This window comes from Procambarus clarkii, chromosome 59, assembly GCF_040958095.1.
Source record: "Procambarus clarkii isolate CNS0578487 chromosome 59, FALCON_Pclarkii_2.0, whole genome shotgun sequence".
Taxonomy (NCBI): domain Eukaryota; kingdom Metazoa; phylum Arthropoda; class Malacostraca; order Decapoda; family Cambaridae; genus Procambarus; species Procambarus clarkii.
In genome coordinates, this window is record NC_091208.1 from 25,420,873 (window position 1) to 25,440,629 (window position 19,757).

The 19,757-nt window shown below is 45.5% G+C and overlaps 1 protein-coding gene across 3 annotated transcripts in view; it reads right to left on the reverse strand.

Annotated features, from left to right (window-relative positions):
• Positions 1–19,757, reverse strand: part of LOC123768263 (pentatricopeptide repeat-containing protein 2, mitochondrial) — a 146,949-nt gene that overhangs the window by 107,042 nt on the left and 20,150 nt on the right. For 2 of the 3 annotated variants that reach the window (XM_069307051.1, XM_069307052.1), the window contains exon 2: positions 894–1,125. The exons of the other annotated variant lie outside the window; for it this stretch is intronic. In XM_069307051.1, the coding sequence (XP_069163152.1) occupies positions 894–1,125 (232 nt within the window). The remainder of the gene's footprint in view (positions 1–893; positions 1,126–19,757) is intronic. 3 annotated transcript variants of the gene reach the window in all.

The following is a 19,757-nucleotide window of genomic DNA, read 5'->3' on the forward strand; positions in this document are numbered from 1 at the left end:
TTTTCACCAGAATAGGGGTTTGTTTTGGAATGCTTACCTTTCTGGATGCTTGACCTGGTCGATGGCAGACATAGAATGCTTCCAACTACACGGGGGTTTCTATAGGCCATTGCTCCCCTTGCCTCTCTGAGGGGGCCAGGTTCTGGCCGTGGTCTCCGGTAGGCCCTAGAACTCCATACACATGACTGATGCCAAAGTCTGACATTAGCATATCAGCCTGGTAAAGCTCCGGGGAGCCAACAGGGCTCCCCCCAGAAAAACAGTATGGTGGGAGGAGGAATTTGGCGAGTGAGGAGTTTTTGAAGGAGTGGTGGCGAGTGGCTGGCTGGCAGATGTGGCCACTCCTCATTGCTTTTTGACTGGCATTATCAACTTAGTGGTTCGTTATGGTGAACAAACAAAACATGCAGATACTTGTATATAACCTGTGTATATAGTGTAATAACCGACAAAGCATTTGTTCACTGTTTTATGAACATAATAATTGAATTAATAATATGCACACCTTAATTTTGAGTACAGCAATGATTCAAACATCTTATTATATAAATATATCACATTACACACTACTGAATAATATTACAGCAAAAAAACGGAGAAAAAATCAGAGACATTGAAATAATTAGGTAATTCTATCTTTGTGGCAACCCCCCCTGACAGCTCCGGCAAAGCAGAACTTCCCCGACGCTTGCCGAGTCAGCGACTTTTTTTTGCCAGACTTCCCCAACCTATTGATGCAGACCCGTTGCTGCCAAAATAGGTCTCTTACGATTTTTTTATTATTTTTCCTGTGATCAGGGAACACAAATTAACAGGTTAAGATTTTTTTTTTTGTTATGTGCCTGTGGGTGACAAAGGCCAAATAGCTCTTAGCAACACAAAGGTTAACTTACTTCTTTATCATTTCTGATACGAGAGAAAGATCCTCCTCCGAGGCTTCTGTTAGATGTATTGCATTCTTCAGATCTTCTGTGAAGACCATAACTCTATCTTTCGAACTCATTGACTCTCTCATTTGCTTTTTGAACTTTTCTGTCTTATCTTCATAATGAATAGCAGTTCTCTCTCTACCAGATATATAATTATCAATTCCCAAGGCAGATGGTGCGAAGAGGTGACAACAGCCTGAGAAATTAAGAAAATGTAGCAAAACAAATCAATGGAATAACAGGGAAACAAAAAAATTTCTTATCAAGCCAATAATTATCATCAAACCCCACTTTCTAGGCACAAATTGCAGTTTGAAAATTAGAAAAATTACTTGTGGAGAAGTGTGAGAAACAGAAAATCTTCCCATCATATGCATAAAGATACAGTATTAGTATATTATAAAAAGATTAAGGCAAGGTTTGAGACTGCAGAAGAACTGAAGATCACTCAGTGTTCTTCAATTAACTTGGCATAAATGCTAATATTTCTTAACCCTTAAACTGCGCATGGCGTATATATACGCCCTGAGTAACATGTCCCATGATGCGCATGGCGTATATATACACAATAGGGTGCCAGGCCTCATTCAAATGGCCCGCGGCTACACGGGGTTCACAGTAGCTTCCTCAGGGCTCTTGTAAACAGATGCCATTTAAAAAAAAAATCGTGGGCAATATTCTCAGGTGTGAGAGGCACAGTACTGTTGGAGCAACCAAGGCCGGCGCACGCAGCATGAGCGAACAGCATTGCGGTTCAGCTTGTGACCACAGCATCGCCGAAAAATGTGAAAATAAATATATAATTGTTATTATTTAGCGATGACAATATTACAGATGACCCATGACTGTGATATAAATAACCAGGGTTGTGATAATAGCAGGATTGTTGTAATAATTAGGGCTGTGGGAGGAGTGATGCTGAGAGATGGAGGGAGACAGCATCGTTTACTGACTGTGTGGCTAGCTGTTATTGTTTGCATTCACCATACCAGCTCAGTGGTTCTCTATGGTGAACACAAATGTAGATACTTATATATAATGTGTGTATTAGTGTAATAACAGCAAAAGGATTATGCTGGGAGGAGCCATATGGGTGACGGAGGTGACGTCGTCTGCACGATTTGTCTAGCTGTTTAGAGGGTGGCCACTATGCTCTTTGGGCGCACTACAAGCTTAGGTGTACAGTTACGGTGCATAAAACATGTAGATATTTATATATAATATGTGTATATAGGGTAATAACACTGCAAAAGGTATTGTTGGGGGAGAAAGTTTAGTGCGTGTGACCTTGAAAGAGTGAGGGAGCCGCCAGCCGCCATCTGTGTATAGCGACGACTGTTAGTGCCTGAACTAACTATATCAGCTTAGCTGTACAGTTGTGGTGAACAAAATATATACATACTTATATATAACGTCTGTATATAGTGTAATAACACCACAAATGGTATTGTTGGGGAAGAAAGTTTAGTGCGTGTGTTGAGGGAGTGGCAGCGAGTGGCTGGCTGGTGTGTGGCGGTAACTCTTCGTTGCTTTTCGACTCTCAATACCAACTTAGTGGTTCGTTATGGTGACCAAAACATGCAGATACTTATATATAACCTGTGTATAGAGTGAAATAGCAGCAAAACTATTTGTTTATTGTTTTATATACATAATAATTGAATCACTAATATGCACATCATACTTTTGAGTATAGCGATTATTCACCACTTTTATTATATAAATATATTACAATACACACTATTGAATAATATTACTGCAAAAAAACTAAGAAAAATTCAATCGGAGACATTGAAACAATTAGGTAATAATATCTTTGTGGCAACTCCCATCTGTCAGCGCGGGTGACGCTGACGAGGTCTGACGACCGCTCTGTCAACGCCCACTTTTTGCCAGACTTCATCGGTCAATTGCGCCCAAAATGTCACCTACGATTTTTTTTTTTTCCGTGCTCAGGGGACACAAATTAACATGTTTAGAAGACGAAAAAAAATTTTTGAATTTGTTTTTTTCTTGCGCACAGGGGTGTAAATGTCCCAAGGACCCCTGAGCAGTGTAAGGGTTAACCCTCAAACCGCTAGGGGCCCAAATGGAATTCACACCCACAGGCGCAACAAAAAAAAAAAATCCAAAAAATTCTTTCGTCTTATAGAAGTGTTCATTTTTGTTCCCTGATCACGGAAAAAATAACAAAAAAATCGTAGGTGGCATATTTTAGCCGCAATAGGGTAGGGAAGTGTGGCAAAAAAGGGGCGTTGGCAGAGCCTTCGCCAGATGAGGTCTACTCCGCCCGAGCTGTCAGACAGCAGTTGCCACAAATATATTATTACCTAATTATTTCAATGTCTCTGATTTTTTCTTAGTTCTTTTGCAGTAATATTATTCCATACAGTGAATTGTGGTATATTTATATTATAAAATGTGTGAACTATCGCTGTACTCAAAATTATGGTGTGCATATTAGTGATTCAATTATTATGTTCATAAAACAATAAACAAATAGTTTTGCTGTTGTTACACTATATACACAGGTTATATATAAGTATTTGCATGTTTTGTACACCATAACGAACTACTAAGTTGGTCTTGTGAGTCAAAAAGCAACGAGGAGTGACCGCCAAACACCAGCGAGCCACTCACTGCCACTCCCTCCCTCAACACCACCTCACTCACCCTCATTCACCTCCTACAATACTCTTTCTGTATTTATTCACTATACACAGACGTTATATATACGTATTTACATGTTTTGTTCACCATAACTGTACATCTAAGCTTGTATGGTGAGTAAAGGCCACAAAGACGTAGCTACTCACACAGTCTGCTGATCGGCGGCCGCCCTCAAGGCCAGACGCACTAATATTTGTCCTTCAACAATATTGTTTGTGGTGTTATTACGCTATATACACATATTATATATAAGTATCTACCTGTTTTATTCACCACACCTGAAGAAATAAGCTGGTATGGTGCCCAAAGACCATAGTGGCTATCAGTAAACGCCATGCCAAGACGTGCAGACAACGCTCTTCCCTCACCAAAATGGCGGCTCCCAACCTACTCCTCTCGCTGTTATCACACTCTATACACACGTTATATATAAGTATCTACATTTGTGTTCACCATATCGAACCACTAAGCTGGTATGGTGAGTGCAGTCAATAAATGGTGGCCACACACAGTCAGAAGACAACGCCACAGCCCTCCCTCGCACAGCCTTACGCCTCCCTCCATGGAGCACAGCGCTAAATATCACCACAATCTTGCTATTATCAGAATCCTGGTCAGTTTTATCACAGTCAGGGGGCTTCAGTAATACTATCACTGCTAAATAATAGCAGTATCATATATATTATGGTATTTGTAGGCGATGCTGTGGTCACAAGCTGAACAGCGGTGCTGTGAGCTCGTGCTGCGTGTGCCAGCCTTGGTGGCTTGCTCAATACTGACGCTGTAACACCCAAGATTGTTGGCCTGGATTTTTTTTCTAGGTGGCATCTGGCAACTATCGGTCGTGGCTGTACTATAGCTGCCCCTATCCCAGGCGGGGAGTTTAAATTATAGCGCTAGACACGAAATCATATATAAATGATGTGCGCGGTTTCGGTTTTGTCACTGATATCATTTATATATGATATGCACGGTTTGAGGGTTAAAGCACTTAACTTCGACCAAACAAGACCATGTCCATCCCATACCCCAGACCATTTCCCCTGCAAATTTGGTCAAGGCATTTGGCCTCCATCTTTGGAAAAACAGACGGACAGACAGACATTCTTTCCAGTATTTAACCCTTAAAGTGCGCATCACGTCATATGACGTGTATGACGTTGTTCCAGTCAACTGCGCATCACGTCATATGACGTGTTGGAATACTACGCAAGATTTAAACGGCCCGCGGATACACGGGGTTCACCACACCTTCATCAGGGCACTTGTAAACAGACGCCATTTTTTTTTCAATCGTGGGCCAAACTCCCGGGTGTTATTGGCCTCAGTATTGAGTGAGCTACCAAGCCTGACGAACGCAGCATGAGCTAACAGCACTGCTGTTCAGCTTGTGACCACAGCATCGCCTAAAAAACCAGCGTTGAATGTAATGAAACGCCATTTTCTGGGTGAGACCCGGAGGCTCCCCGGAGCTTTACCAGGCTGATATGCTAATGTCAGACTTTGGCATCAGTCATGTGTATGGAGTTCTAGGGCCTACCGGGGACCACAGCCAGAACCTGGCCCCCTCAGAGAGGCAAGGGAAGCAATGGCCTATAGAAACCCCCTGTGTGGTTGGAAGCATTCTATGTCTGCCATCGACCGGGTCAAGCATCCAGAAAGGTAAGCATTCCAAAACAAACCCCTATTCTGGTGAAAATTGCTACCTAAAGCCGAACTAGTGGATACAACTCTTCAACAGAAAACAAGGAAACTAGTATGACGTCATACGTCACCGCGCCGCTGTCTGCGCAGCTCCCCCCTCCCAGGGAGGAGAAAGAGGGAGCCCCAGACCTCCCACGCCGGCTATCCACCCATCAGTTCTGAGGCTGGATGTCAAAACACGCGAAAAAAACGCTGACCGGAGGGAGGGAGGGTTGCCGGGGAGCCTCCGGGTCTCACCCAGAAAATGGCGTTTCATTACATTCAACGCTGGTTTTCTGGGGGGAGCCCCATCGGCTCCCCGGAGCTAATTACCCACAGAGGAAGGTCAAAGGGACAGAACCGGGAGGCGGACACCACTCACCCCCCAAGGAGGCGAGACAACCGGCAGCAAACGCCAACCCAAGGCGCCACAGCCCCGAAAAGTCCCGGGAACAACACGAGAACAACGAGCAGCAAGGCCCCTGCACGAACACCAAAAATCCATGCCAAAAAGACCGCAAGGCCACGTCGCCCAGACGGCAGCGAGAGCAGCGAAGCCACGAACGCCACAGGCATGAGGGAAGAACACAGGCAGCTTAGCCGCAAGAACACGGCTGACCACCCGGGACACTATCACCCGCAAACCGGGAAGAACAGAACCGGATCAACGCAAAACGCGCTCCGGACCCAAACGCCGTGGCATGCAAACAACAGCGGAGGGCCGCCACTGAACACAAAGAACAACACAGCCCCGGCCCGACCAACGAAGCACCAACAAACCTTGGACCCCTCCAGAACGCAGCAGCCCCACCCCGCGCCAGAAAAGATGGACACTGCTGCCACCAAACAACCAAAACGCTAAAACCGAAGAAGCAAGAAAACTCAGCGACTTGACCCCCAGAGGCAAAGGCCAAAAGGAAAGAGCCGACGAAAAAACACACCGGAACCGAAGGGGCACTACCAACCGAGGAGAAGACAGAGCACGCTGACCAGAGACCAGGATGGTGCAAGCGGCGCACGAACAGGCCGGAGGTGAAACGACGCACAAGACAGCTGACTAACAGTGCAGAAGCAACACCAAGACCGAAAGCAAGCTGAAGCGGCTCCGCCCGCGCCGCACGAAAAGAGGCGACAGTATGTGGCAAGACGACGGCCCCCAACCCCCACCAGAAAACCAAGCCGAGAGTAAACCAAGCTAACAAGAGTAACCACCTAAGAAGGGACAGGAAAAGGAAGGACCGCCAAAATACCCCATACTGCTGCCAAGAGAAGCACACAGGTGGGACACTTACCACAAAGCCACCCGACCACCAACCGGAGGCGAGACCGCGAGGCAGAACATAAGCAGCCCCGACTAGTCCTCTCCGAGCCCAGGAAAAGGCGGAGCCGCGGGAAGATCTCAGGCGCAACCACCGAAACCCAGGCGGCACAAGGAGATGGAACGTCTGCCGAACAGAAAAACTCCCCAAAGCATGCAAGCCCGCCAGGAGTTCAGAAACGACGGGTCGACGCGAGACATCGCAAGACCCCAAAAAAAAAACCAACTGGCAGGGCAAGCTAGGAAACCAAAGAAGGCGGAAGGGTCGCCGCCAGAACAGTACCCGAACCAAGGGGTACGAACAACTGCAATAGACCGAGACAAAGAAGCACATCACAGGACACAGGCTGACAAACGCCTAAGAACACACGCAGAACACCCCTGCTGCAGAGGAGGCAGGAAGAAAGAGTAGAAGCACAAAAAACCCCAGGATAACAACCAGGGGTGGACAATCAGGCAGGGACAGAAAAAAAAACCACGCAATCCCCAGGCACAAAACGGCAGCAAAGTGCCACTCCACAACCGGACACAGGAACAAGGACACGCCACCGTGAAACACGGTACCAATGCACACGTGCAGCAGCAGCAACAGGCACCACTGCAACATGCAACATGTAAATAGTAACTCCCTTCTGCAAAGGCAGAGAACGGAGCAGGCAGACCCCAGACAGGGCCAACGGAGACACGACAAAACCCCGCAGGCCCAGAAACCTGCACCAGGCGACGACGGAGAAACCCCACTCGATACCTGCTGGATGAGGTACTGGGAGCTCTGTTACACCTCAAGCCCGGCCCAAGGCCAGGCTAGATTGGCCAGAGGGCGGCCCACCAGGCAGCTGCAAGGAGCAGTCTACCGGCCCACATACCCCCACAACCAGGACGGGCCGGAACTGCCATACGAAAACAGGCTAGTGCGCCCTGAAAGTCCACGGACGAACCAGCAAGAAGGCTTATGCTCGCAAGTAGGTCGTGTAACAAGTACAGACCTCTGATGGTAATACAGTGTTCCCCAATTGTGCCAATAGCACCACTGCACTCCACTGGTACTATCCCGCAAGTTCTACCAGATAGGCGGGACCCAAGAGCCAGAGCTCAAACCCTGCAAGCACAGCCAAGAGCCTTACCAGGTGAGTACAGAACCAACCCTACAACCCCCACACCTCACAACATTAAAAAAAGGAGGGTCCCCTGAATGACTCCAGCATGGGTTGGACATGCACATGAGGGGGACAGGAAGGGTTGAAAAAGGGACAGTCACTGGTGTGCGAACGGTCTCAGTCGTACAAAAATATACCTAAATAAAGACAGGTATATAAACAACTCCGCATCCAGCGCCCGGCCAAAAGACGCCAGACCGCAGAAACTCACCTGGCGAACGGTGGCACAAACTTGACGACTCAACCGTGCCCAGAAGAACCTGGGAGCACCGCCAAGTGAAGACGCCAGCGCCGGACCCTGCCGGACCCTGCCGAACCCGCAGGAGAGCAGGGAGAGGCGAAGGAGGCGGTCCACACCCATGACAGGGAAAACCAAGGTGTCCTTCCCCACAACCGGGAACCAGGACACCCCCGGCGCGAAGGGGCACATACCGCAGCCAGGGAGAAGAACGAGAGGCGAAGCACTGTAGCAAAAAGGGCGCAAAACACCAGCACTGAAACACCGCCCAGACCAAAACAAACTCCACGGCGCATGCGCATAACACGCTGACCGAACCGCACACCCTCTCCGCGGGAAGGCGCCAGCCAGGACTACTGCACGAGAAAAGTAGCCAAAAGAGGAAGCAGGAACAATAAAACCGGCCAAAGAAACAAAGAGCCCAAAAAGGAACCCAACCGGGCGACAAGTAGCCCAACCGGGCGACAAGTAGCCCAACCGGGCGACAAGTAGCCCAACCGGGCGACAAGTAGCCCAACCGGGCGACAAGTAGCCCAACCGGGCGACAAGTAGCCCAACCGGGCGACAAGTAGCCCAACCGGGCGACAAGTAGCCCAACCGGGCGACAAGTAGCCCAACCGGGCGACAAGTAGCCCAACAGGGCGACAAGTAGCCCAACAGGGCGACAAGTAGCCCAACAGGGTGACAAGTAGCCCAACAAGGCGACAAGTAGCCCAACAGGGCGACAAGTAGCCCAACAGGGCGACAAGTAGCCCAACAGGGCAACAAGGACGAGGAGCCGACAGACGTTCCAATAATGCGGGAAGTAGCGAAAAACCTTCCCGTACCCTCGAGAACACAGAAGCCAACACTAGTCCCGAAGGCACACAAAGGTGCTGGCGCACCCGAGATCAGAAGTCACGCAGAACCCCATCGAACGGGGAAACATGACAAAAACACCGTCCCAAAAAGGGGTGGGAGGAAACATCCACCCACAGTACGGAACCAACCGACTCAAAGGCCAAGGAACCGAGCCCGGGGAGGGGCCGACGCCCAACAGCACGTACGGCGAGTGGGGAGGAAAGACCCCACTCCGCGTAACCACAAGCCCCGCCTAGAGGGGGATAAAAAAAACCCACGGGGTCCAACGGGGCCAAGGCCTCCCAAGTCAGCCCCTCCCCAGCCCCGGGAACCTACACGACAGGCCCCGGGGCCAAGCCGTTCCCCCAAAGCCCCGGCCATACCAGAAAACCGGGGCAGCCGTGAAAACACTAAGGAAGGGAGCCCACTGGCAGACTCGTACAACACGGCTGGAGGAACAGGCTCAAATACCCCCGTCACTACCCCGGAAGGGGAATTCCCCGAGACTGCCCGAGTCTCAACACCATCAAAAACCCCGCCCCGAACCTACAGACGGTAAGGAACCGGATGCAGGCAGGAAGGGAAAGACAAGGGGGCGTGGATGGAACCGAAGCAACCAACACCCCCAAGTCCCAAAACGAACTACAACGGGGCAGCCCCGGGGCTCAAGGGGAGGAAACCACGAGAACGTTGCCACCAACAAACAACAAAGCAGCTGGCCCAGATGGCGTTTCACCATGGGTTCTGAGAGAATGTGCATCTGAGCTCAGCATTCCACTTCACCTGATCTTTCAGGCATCCCTGTGTACAGGAATCGTAGCAGACGGGTGGAAACAGGCTAACATAGTTCCAATCTACAAAAGTGGCAGCAGGGAAGACCCCCTCAATTATAGACCTGTATCATTGACAAGTGTGTAATAGTGAAAGTATTGGAAAAACTAATCAAAACTAAATGGGTAGAACACCTAGAGAGAAATGATATAATATCAGACAGACAGTATGGTTTTCGATCTGGAAGATCCTGTGTATCGAATTTACTCAGTTTCTATGATCGAGCCACAGAGATATTACAGGAAAGAGATGGTTGGGTTGACTGCATCTATCTGGACCTAAAAAAGGCTTTCGACAGAGTTCCACATAAGAGGTTGTTCTGGAAACTGGAAAATATTGGAGGGGTGACAGGTAAGCTTCTATCATGGATGAAAAATTTTCTGACTGATAGAAAAATGAGGGCAGTAATCAGAGGCAATGTATCGGAATGGAGAAATGTCACAAGTGGAGTACCACAGGGTTCAGTTCTTGCACCAGTGATGTTTATTGTGTACATAAATGATCTACCAGTTGGTATACAGAATTATATGAACATGTTTGCTGATGATGCTAAGATAATAGGAAGGATAAGAAATTTAGATGATTGTCATGCCCTCAAGGAGACCTGGACAAAATAAGTAGATGGAGCACCACTTGGCAAATGGAATTTAATGTTAATAAATGTCATGTTATGGAATGTGGAATAGGAGAACATAGACCCCACACAACCTATATATTATGTGAGAAATCTTTAAAGAATTCTGATAAAGAAAGAGATTTAGGGGTGGTTCTAGATAGAAAACTATCACCTGAGGACCACATAAAGAATATTGTGCAAGGAGCCTATGCTATGCTTTCTAACTTCAGAATTGCATTTAAATACATGGATGGCGATATACTAAAGAAATTGTTCATGACTTTTGTTAGGCCAAAGCTAGAATATGCAGCTGTTGTGTGGTGCCCATATCTTAAGAAGCACATCAACAAACTGGAAAAGGTGCAAAGACATGCTACTAAGTGGCTCCCAGAACTGAAGGGTAAGAGCTACGAGGAGAGGTTAGAAGCATTAAACATGCCAAAACTTGAAGACAGAAGAAAAAGAGGTGATATGATCACTACATACAAAATAGTAACAGGAATTGATAAAATCGACAGGGAAGATTTCCTGACACCTGGCACTTCAAGAACAAGAGGTCATAGATCTAAACTAGCTAAACACAGATGCCGAAGAAATATAAGAAAATTCACCTTCGCAAATAGAGTGGTAGACGGTTGGAACAAGTTAAGTGAGAAGGTGGTGGAGGCCAAGACCGTCAGTAGTTTCAAAGCGTTATATGACAAAGAATGCTGGGAAGATGGGACACCACGAGCGTAGCTCTCATCCTGTAACTACACTTAGGTAATTACACTTAGGTAATTACCACCAAGGCTCAAGCGCAACGCCCCTGCTGCCTGCACCCGCTTTGTCAGCACAACTGGCTAACCGAGCCCAACGAGCAACCAAACTCGCAGGACTCCGGGTCGAAGGTGTCACCGACCCCACAGGCAGCAGACGGAGGCAAAACAGAGAGTCACCCAGAGACAAAGGGTGAGAGCAACCCTCAAACTCGCTGGAAGCGAGGGGGGGACTCTGGGGTCACATCCATCGGACCCGTGCGCCCCCAGGGGTTTCCCAGGGTCCCGAGCGTTTACTATAAGAGGACTCACGCTCAGGTAATCCCAGGCAGGGTACTGCTAACCGGCACCCAAAGCTACCAAACAACTTTCTAAGAGCTGAACCCCCGGGACGTGTACACTCACGGGGACCAAGCAGGGGGTACCACCAGAAAATACTCAGAACACAAGGGACACAAGGGGCAAGAACGAAGGCAGACCCACCCACCAGGTAGATAAGCAAAAAGAAAAAGAAAACCCCGCAAGAGCACAGCGTACCCAAGCGGAACAGAGCCGGCCTCTATGATTGGTAAAGACAAGCTGCACAGTACCCTGCGCCCCACCAGTGCAAAAACTGCCCCTTACTCTAAGGCGAACAAGGGAGACAGAACACCCGAGCACACAAAGAGCGGCCGAAAACCAAGCAGTAAACGGCCAAGCAGGGACAGGACCCAAGGAACTTGTGGAAGGTGGCCCCAAGCCCCAAGGGCAGTACTTACAGGGCACCTAGGGAAGGGAACCCTAGGCGCATGCAGCCCGAGTACTGGAGAATCACTCCCGGCTCACGCACCACCTAGAAAACAGACACCACACTCTACATACAGTGCTGAAACAACCACTGGAGCCGGAGCACATAACCGTTCCCTATAGCATCAGCCGAAGAACTGATAGGTGGATAGCCGGCGTGGGAGGTCTGGGGCTCCCCCTTCCCCCTCCCGGGGAGGGGGGAGCTGCGCAGACAGCGGCGCGGTGACCTATGACGTCATACTAGTTTCCTTGTTTTCTGTTGAAGAGTTCTATCCACTAGTTCGGCTTTAGGTAGCAATTTTCACCAGAATAAGGGTTTGTTTTGGAATGCTTACCTTTCTGGATGCTTGACCCGGTCGATGGCAGACATAGAATGCTTCCAACCACACGGGGGTTTCTATAGGCCACTGCTCCCCTTGCCTCTCTGAGGGGGCCAGGTTCTGGCCGTGGTCCCCGGTAGGCCCTAGAACTCCATACACATGACTGATGCCAAAGTCTGACATTAGCATATCAGCCGGTAAAGCTCCGGGGAGCCGACGGGGCTCCCCCCAGAAAAGCCATAATATACTTGTTCATGCTATTATGTAGCGATGATATTATTACAGAAGACCCCTGACTGATAAAACTGACCAGGGTTCTGATAATAGCAGGATTGTGGTGATATTTAGCGCTGTGCTCCATGGAGGGAGGAATAATGCTGTGGGAAGGAGGGTGGTGGCGATGTCTTCTGACTGTGTGTGGCCACCTTTTATTGACTGCACTCACCATACCAGCTTAGTGGTTCGCTATGGTGAACACAAATGTAGATACTTATATATAACGTGTGTATAGATTGTATAAACAGCAAGAGGAGAAGGTTGGGAGCCGCCATTTTGGTGAGGGCGGTGGCGTCGTCTGCACAACGCCACCGTGCAGAAGACGGTGTTGTTTACTGGTTACCACGGTGGTCTTTGGGCACCATACCAGTTTACTTGTACAAGTATGGTGAATAAAACAGGTAGATATTTATATATAATGTGTGTATATAGCGTAATAACACCACAAACAGTATTGTTGTTGGAGAAATATTAGTGCGTCTGGCCTTGAGGGTGGCAGCCATCAGCTGACTGTGTGAGGTCCTACGTCTTTGTGCCTTTACTCAGCATTCAAGCTTAGATGTACAGTTATGGTGAACAAAACATGTAAATACTTATATATAACGTCTGCATATAAAAGCAAAAACAGTATGGTGGGTGGAGAATGTGGGTGAGTCAGATGACTTGAGGGAGGGCGTGAGTGGCTGGCTGGTACATGGCGGTCACTCCTCGTTACTTTTTGACTCATAATAGCTACTTAGTGGTTCGTTATGGTGAACAAAACATGCAGATACTTATATATAACCTGTGCTTATAGTGTAATAGCCGACAAAGTATTTGTTCACTGATTGATGACCATAATTGAATCAACAATATGCACACCATATTTTTGAGTACAGCGATGATTCACTCATTTAATTATATAAATATATCAAACTACACACTATTGAATAATATTACAGCAAAAAATATGAAAAATCAATCAGAGACATTGAAATAATTAGGTTAGACAGCTGGCGATCAACAGACCGCCTGGGACGCACGCTGAGTCAGCGCCTATTTTTTGCCAGACTTCCCCGCCCTATAGCGGGCAATATATGCCACTTACGATTTTTTAATTATTTTTCCCGTGATCAGTGAACACAAATTAACAGGTTAGGAAGAATTTTTTTTTTTTTTTTTCAAAATTACATGCGCCTGTGAGGAAGAAAGGATATTATACCCCTAGCATGTTAAGGGTTAAAGTAAGGCATGTGTACTATTCATGTTTATCATTTGAGATATAAATACTGAATATATATAAATATAAATATCACTAAGAACTCTAAATGATCCGACCAGGATTCAAACCCGCAATGTCCAGGATCACCCCTAAACGGACATGATATCATGACCACTACATCATATGATTGTCTACAAGTATTGGTCAGTCCTGGTGCTTATTAACTAGGCTTCACGACTGACCAACTACCACTGACACTCATGGATCCATTTGGGTACCATTTTTCATCAAATCCTGGCACATGCATGGGCTGTGCCGAGTCTACAAATATGAAGAAAGGCTGCAGTCTTTCTTCACATTCGTAAACTCAGCATGGACCACATTAATTCTTAGTGATTTATAGGTTGTGTGTTCCTGCAACCTTTATTCTTATATATAGATACAGGTACCTGTATGTATATAAATATATAGATAAATAACTAAATAAATAAATAAATATAATATATATATATATGTATACAGTGACACCTCGGCTTACGAATACCTCTCTTTACAAAGACATGGTCACTTTTACCCAAGGGAGGAAGGTACTGAATGTCAAATATTTCTTCCTCCTTCCTGGTAAATATCAAATCTAGCATGGAGGGAACGTCCCCTTCCCTCATCCTCGTAGCTTGTTTAACATGTTGATACAAGAATGTTTCCAGGATGAGGTCTACAAATTTATAGGTCCAAAAAACTTCTGTTTTAGCTTCATATGCTTCCCAGTCTATGGATTTCAAGTTGAAGACGCCGACTATCAACAGTCGTGAACTATCGTTATCCGCTCTCGCTATGATCTCTCTCATTATTGTTATAAGACCTTCTCATTTACTATCTAGCTCCTCCTTTGACCATGTGCTGCTTAGCGGTGGACAATATGCATTTATGATCATTAGTTTATCATCCTCATGGCAGATCTCTAGTGCTATTATGTCAACTTCTTGTGGACTGGCAGTCATTATTTCGTTCACCTTTAGGTGTTCTTTCACCAGCACAGCAAGGCCACTGCCATTCTTAATTTTTCTGTCCTGTCTCCAAATTGAGTAGCCCCTTGGGAATATGACCTTATTTAAAATAACATCTTCAAGTTTTGCCTCAGTGAGTGAGTGAGAGAGTGAGTGTATGCTGAAATAGAGGGAATACAGAGAACATATACGGCACGCATAGACGCAATAAAGCACCTAAATTATTGGGATCGTCTCAAAGCCCTCCAAATGTACTCACTAGAAAGAAGACGAGAGAGATATCAAATAATATACACCTGGAAGATACTGGAGGGCCAAGTACCAGATCTACACAGTAAAATAACAACGTACTGGAGTGAACGATATGGAAGAAAATGTAGAATAGAACCAGTGAAGAGCAGAGGTGCCATAGGCACAGCCAGAGAACACTGTATAAACATCAGAGGTCCGCGGTTGTTCAACGTCCTCCCAGCAAGCATAAGAAATATTGCCGGAACAACCGTGGACATTTTCAAGAGGAAACTAGATTTATTCCTCCAAGGAGTGCCGGACCAACCGGGCTGTGGTGGGTATGTGGGCCTGCGGGCCGCTCCAAGCAACAGCCTGGTGGACCAAACTCTCACAAGTCAAGCCGGGCTTGGGGAGAAGAAGAACTTCCAGAACCCCATCAAACAGGTATCAAACAGGTATGTGTGTGTGTGTATATTTTATTATATATATATATATATATATATATATATATATATGTCGTACCTAGTAGCCAGAACTCACTTCTCAGCCTACTATTCAAGGCCCGATTTGCCTAATAAGCCAAGTTTTCCTGAATTAATATATTTACTATAATTTTTTTCTTATGAAATGATAAAGCAACCCTTTTCTCTATGTATGAGGTCAATTTTTTTTTATTGGAGTTAAAATTAACGTAGATATATGACCGAACCTAACCAACCCTACCTAACCTAACCTAACCTATATTTATAGGTAAGGTTAGGCTAGGTAGCCAAAAAAAGCTAGGTTAGGTTAGGTTAGGTAGGTTAGGTAGACGAAAAAACATTAATTCATGAAAACTTGGCTTATTAGGCAAATCGGGCCTTGAATAGTAGGCTGAGAAGTGCGTTCTGGCTATTAGGTACGACATATATATATATATATATATATATATATATATATATATATATATATATATATATATATATATATATATATATATATATATATATATATGTTGGGATTGAGTACTACAGATGTTGGAGGTAGCATGTTTGGAGCAGATGCTCTTTTGTTTATGATCTTGTTAATAATATTTCATGTACCTGATAATGTTTTGTTGTGGTTACTGGCGGAGAATAAAAACCATGTGGACGAAGATTGTTTGTCTGACCAAAACCATAACAGTGGCGACGAGAATTAAACATCGCTGGCAGAGAGCCTGGGTACGAGACGTGGTGTGAGGATCAAGACAGTGCAGGGTACGTCGTGTGGACGAGTGGACGCTTCGCATATAACAGTGGAGTGTGCTACACTGTGGCCATGGCTACCATGTCAATCGAGCCGTTAAACACGGCCAAGATCTTGTTGGACCTGTGGCTCAGCCTGCTGGAAGCAAACTTTCAGTACCGGGAGATTAAGGAGGACGCCACCACGAAAGCGGTACTCTTAGTTTCACTGGGTTCTGAAGCATATAGTGTTCTCGGAAATTTGTGTGCACCTGAGCTACTGCATACGAAGACCTATGTAGACTTGATTGCTTTGCTTAAACGTCAGTATGTGGTGAAACCATCATATCACAGGAGTTTGATGGATTTCCAGAAGAGGACGAAAAAGCAGCAGGAATCCGTACAGGATTTATTTGCGGAATTGAAGGCTTTGGCTAACCACTGCAATTTCGGAGCACAGTTGGACAGCAGGGTTAGGGACCAGTTGTTCATGGCAGTGGAAAAGGAGAATTATTTCCCTAACCTGGTGGCAGAAAATTTGGATCTACAATCGATGACTTCATGGACGGTGCTCGAGAAGATATTGAACCTGGAAAGGGCTTTTGGAAGTAAGACTTCTACTCAGGAAACATTCTTCTGAATTGCTCCTTGTAGAGTCCATAGGGTTAACTGTATCCCCATTACCCTCTACTGCCCCTTGCTCTGCCTCCCAGTCTCCTGCAGGTGCTGCTATCCCTTCATTATAAGGATGGATATCACTAGTTGCCCCACCCCCACCTGAAGGGTCTTCAAAATTCCCTGTGAACCTTGGCATGAGCTGATCGGCATGCCTTTTCCAATTAATGTTCCCAAAACTCTGCACTTGCACAGTGAAGTTCCTGCGGCCTAGGACCTCCCTAATTTTCCCTTTTACCCAGGGCTTTCCACTTCCAAAATTCCTTGCATATACTGCATCCCCCTCATTAAACAACAATTCCTCTCCCTGAGCCAACTGAGGACCTCCCTAATAGGATGGTTAAATATTTTTGTAAGTTCGTGAAGAACTTTTCAACAAAATTAGCACCCTTGTATGAATTGTTGAAAAAAGGGGCTAGATTTAAGTGGGCAGTAAGAGAGGAAAATGCATTCAGGAATATTAAGCAGGAATTGATCAATTCTCCAGTGCTCACTAATTTTACAGGTAGACTCCCGTTAAAACTGGAGGTAGATGCTTCCCCAGTAGGAGTGGGGTGTGTATTATTACAGGAAGTAGATGGTCAGGATAAAGTAGTATATTTTGCTAGCAAGAAATTATCTCCTGCGGAACAGAATTATTCTCAGTTAGATAAAGAAGCCTTAGCTTTGGTATATGCTGTAAGAAAACTGAGGTATTTTCTGCTGGGGAGGAAATTTCTTGCTAGAACAGATCATAAACCCCTGCTAGGATTGTTTGGCAGAGGTAAGCAGATTCCAGTTAATGCCAATGCTAGAATTCAAAGATGGGCATTACTACTCTCTCAGTTTGAGTATGATTTAGAGTTTAAGCCAGGCAAGGATAATGTAGTAGCTGATGCATTAAGTAGATTGCCTGTGACAGAAGAATTAAATTCCAGTATTCCAGTGGAGTATGTTAACCTGGTGGAATCTATGTCTTTTGAGGATATTTCATTCCAGACTATTAGGAAGGCAACTGGTAGAGATCCTAAATTAAGTCTGTTGTTGAAAAATGTCAAATATGGTTGGAATGATAATTTGTTATTGTCAGAGTATGCTGCAGTGAAGGCTGACCTTAGTATTCACCAGGATGTACTCTTGTATAGGAATAGAGTGGTGGTGCCTGGGGAACTGAGATGTAAGATTTTGGAACAGCTGCATGTAGGCCATAATGGCATAAATGCTATGAAAGCAGAAGCTAGAAGTTGGGTTTGGTGGCCAAAAATAGACCAGGATATTGCTGAGGTAACAAAAAATTGTCATATTTGCTTTAAGAATTATCAGAAACCCCAGGCCCCAGTACTTTCTTGGCCATGCACTGGAAAACCCTGGTCTAGACTTCATGTAGATTATGCGGGACCTATGGATAATAAATATTACCTAGTGGTGGTGGATTCATACACCAAATTTCTGGATGTGCATGTGTGTAATTCCACCACATCATCTGTAACTTGTGAATTACTAAGGAAAACATTTTGTAATTTTGGATTGCCAGACATAATTGTCTCAGACAATGCTCCTTATTTTGTTTCTGTGGAAATGGAGGATTTTTTTAGGAAAAATGGTATTAAACATGTAACACCTGCCCCCTATAATCCTTCTTCAAATGGTCTAGCAGAGAGAGCAGTGAGATCCTTGAAAGAAGGGTTAAAGCAGTTTACGGAAGGTACTATTAATACAAGACTTTGTAGATTTTTATATAATCAAAGGAAAACTGTTCATTCTACTACTGGTAAATCTCCTTCTGAATTACTGTTTAATAGACACTTTAAAGAGCACATGGAAGCAGTAAAGACAGATCCCAATAAAGAGAAATCGGTAACTAGCTTGGCCAGTCAGTTGGCTCAGGGAGAGGAATTGTTGTTTAATGAGGGGGATGCCGTATATGCAAGGAATTTTGGAAGTGGAAAGCCCTGGGTGGAAGGGAAAATTAGGGAGGTCCTGGGCCGCAGGAACTTCACTGTGCAAGTGCAGAGTTTTGGGAACATTAATTGGAAAAGGCATGCCGATCAGCTCATGCCAAGGTTCACAGGGAATTTTGAAGACCCTTCAGGTGGGGGGTGGGGCAACTAGTGATATCCATCCTTATAATGAAGGGATAGCAGCACCTGCAGGAGACCGGGAGGCAGAGCAAGGGGCAGTAGAGGGTAATGGGGATACAGTTAACCCTATGGACTCTACAAGGAGTAATTCAGAAGAATGTTTCCCAGAAGTAACAGGTCAGGACTTCCAGTTGAGAAAATCAGGAAGAGTCATATGACCGCCTGATAGACTTAACCTGTAGGGATATAGTTTATTTAAAAGGGGAGGAATGTTGGGATTGAGTACTACAGATGTTGGAGGTAGCATGTTTGGAGCAAATGCTCTTTTGTTTATGATCTTGTTAATAATTTTTTTTTTTTTTTTTTTTTTTTTTTTTTTTTTTTTTGAGATATATACAAGAGTTGTTACATTCTTGTACAGCCACTAGTACGCGTAGCGTTTCGGGCAAGTCCTTAATCCTACGGTCCCTGGAATACGATCCCCTGCCGCGAAGAATCGTTTTTTCATCCAAGTACACATTTTACTGTTGCGTTAAACAGAGGCTACAGTTAAGGAATTGCGCCCAGTAAATCCTCCCCGGCCAGGATACGAACCCATGACATAGCGCTCGCGGAACGCCAGGCGAGTGTCTTACCACTACACCACGGAGACTGCTAATATTAAGTTAATAATTAATATTATTTTAATATTACGGAGTTAATATTTCATGTACCTGATAATGTTTTGTTGTGGTTACTGGCGGAGAATAAAAACCATGTGGACGAAGATTGTCTGACCAAAACCATAACAAAATATATATATATATATATATATATATATATATATATATATATATATATATATATATATATATATATATATATATATATATATATATGTCGTACCTAGTAGCCAGAACTCACTTTTCAGCCTACTATGCAAGGCCTGATTTCCCTAATAAGCCAAGTTTTCATGA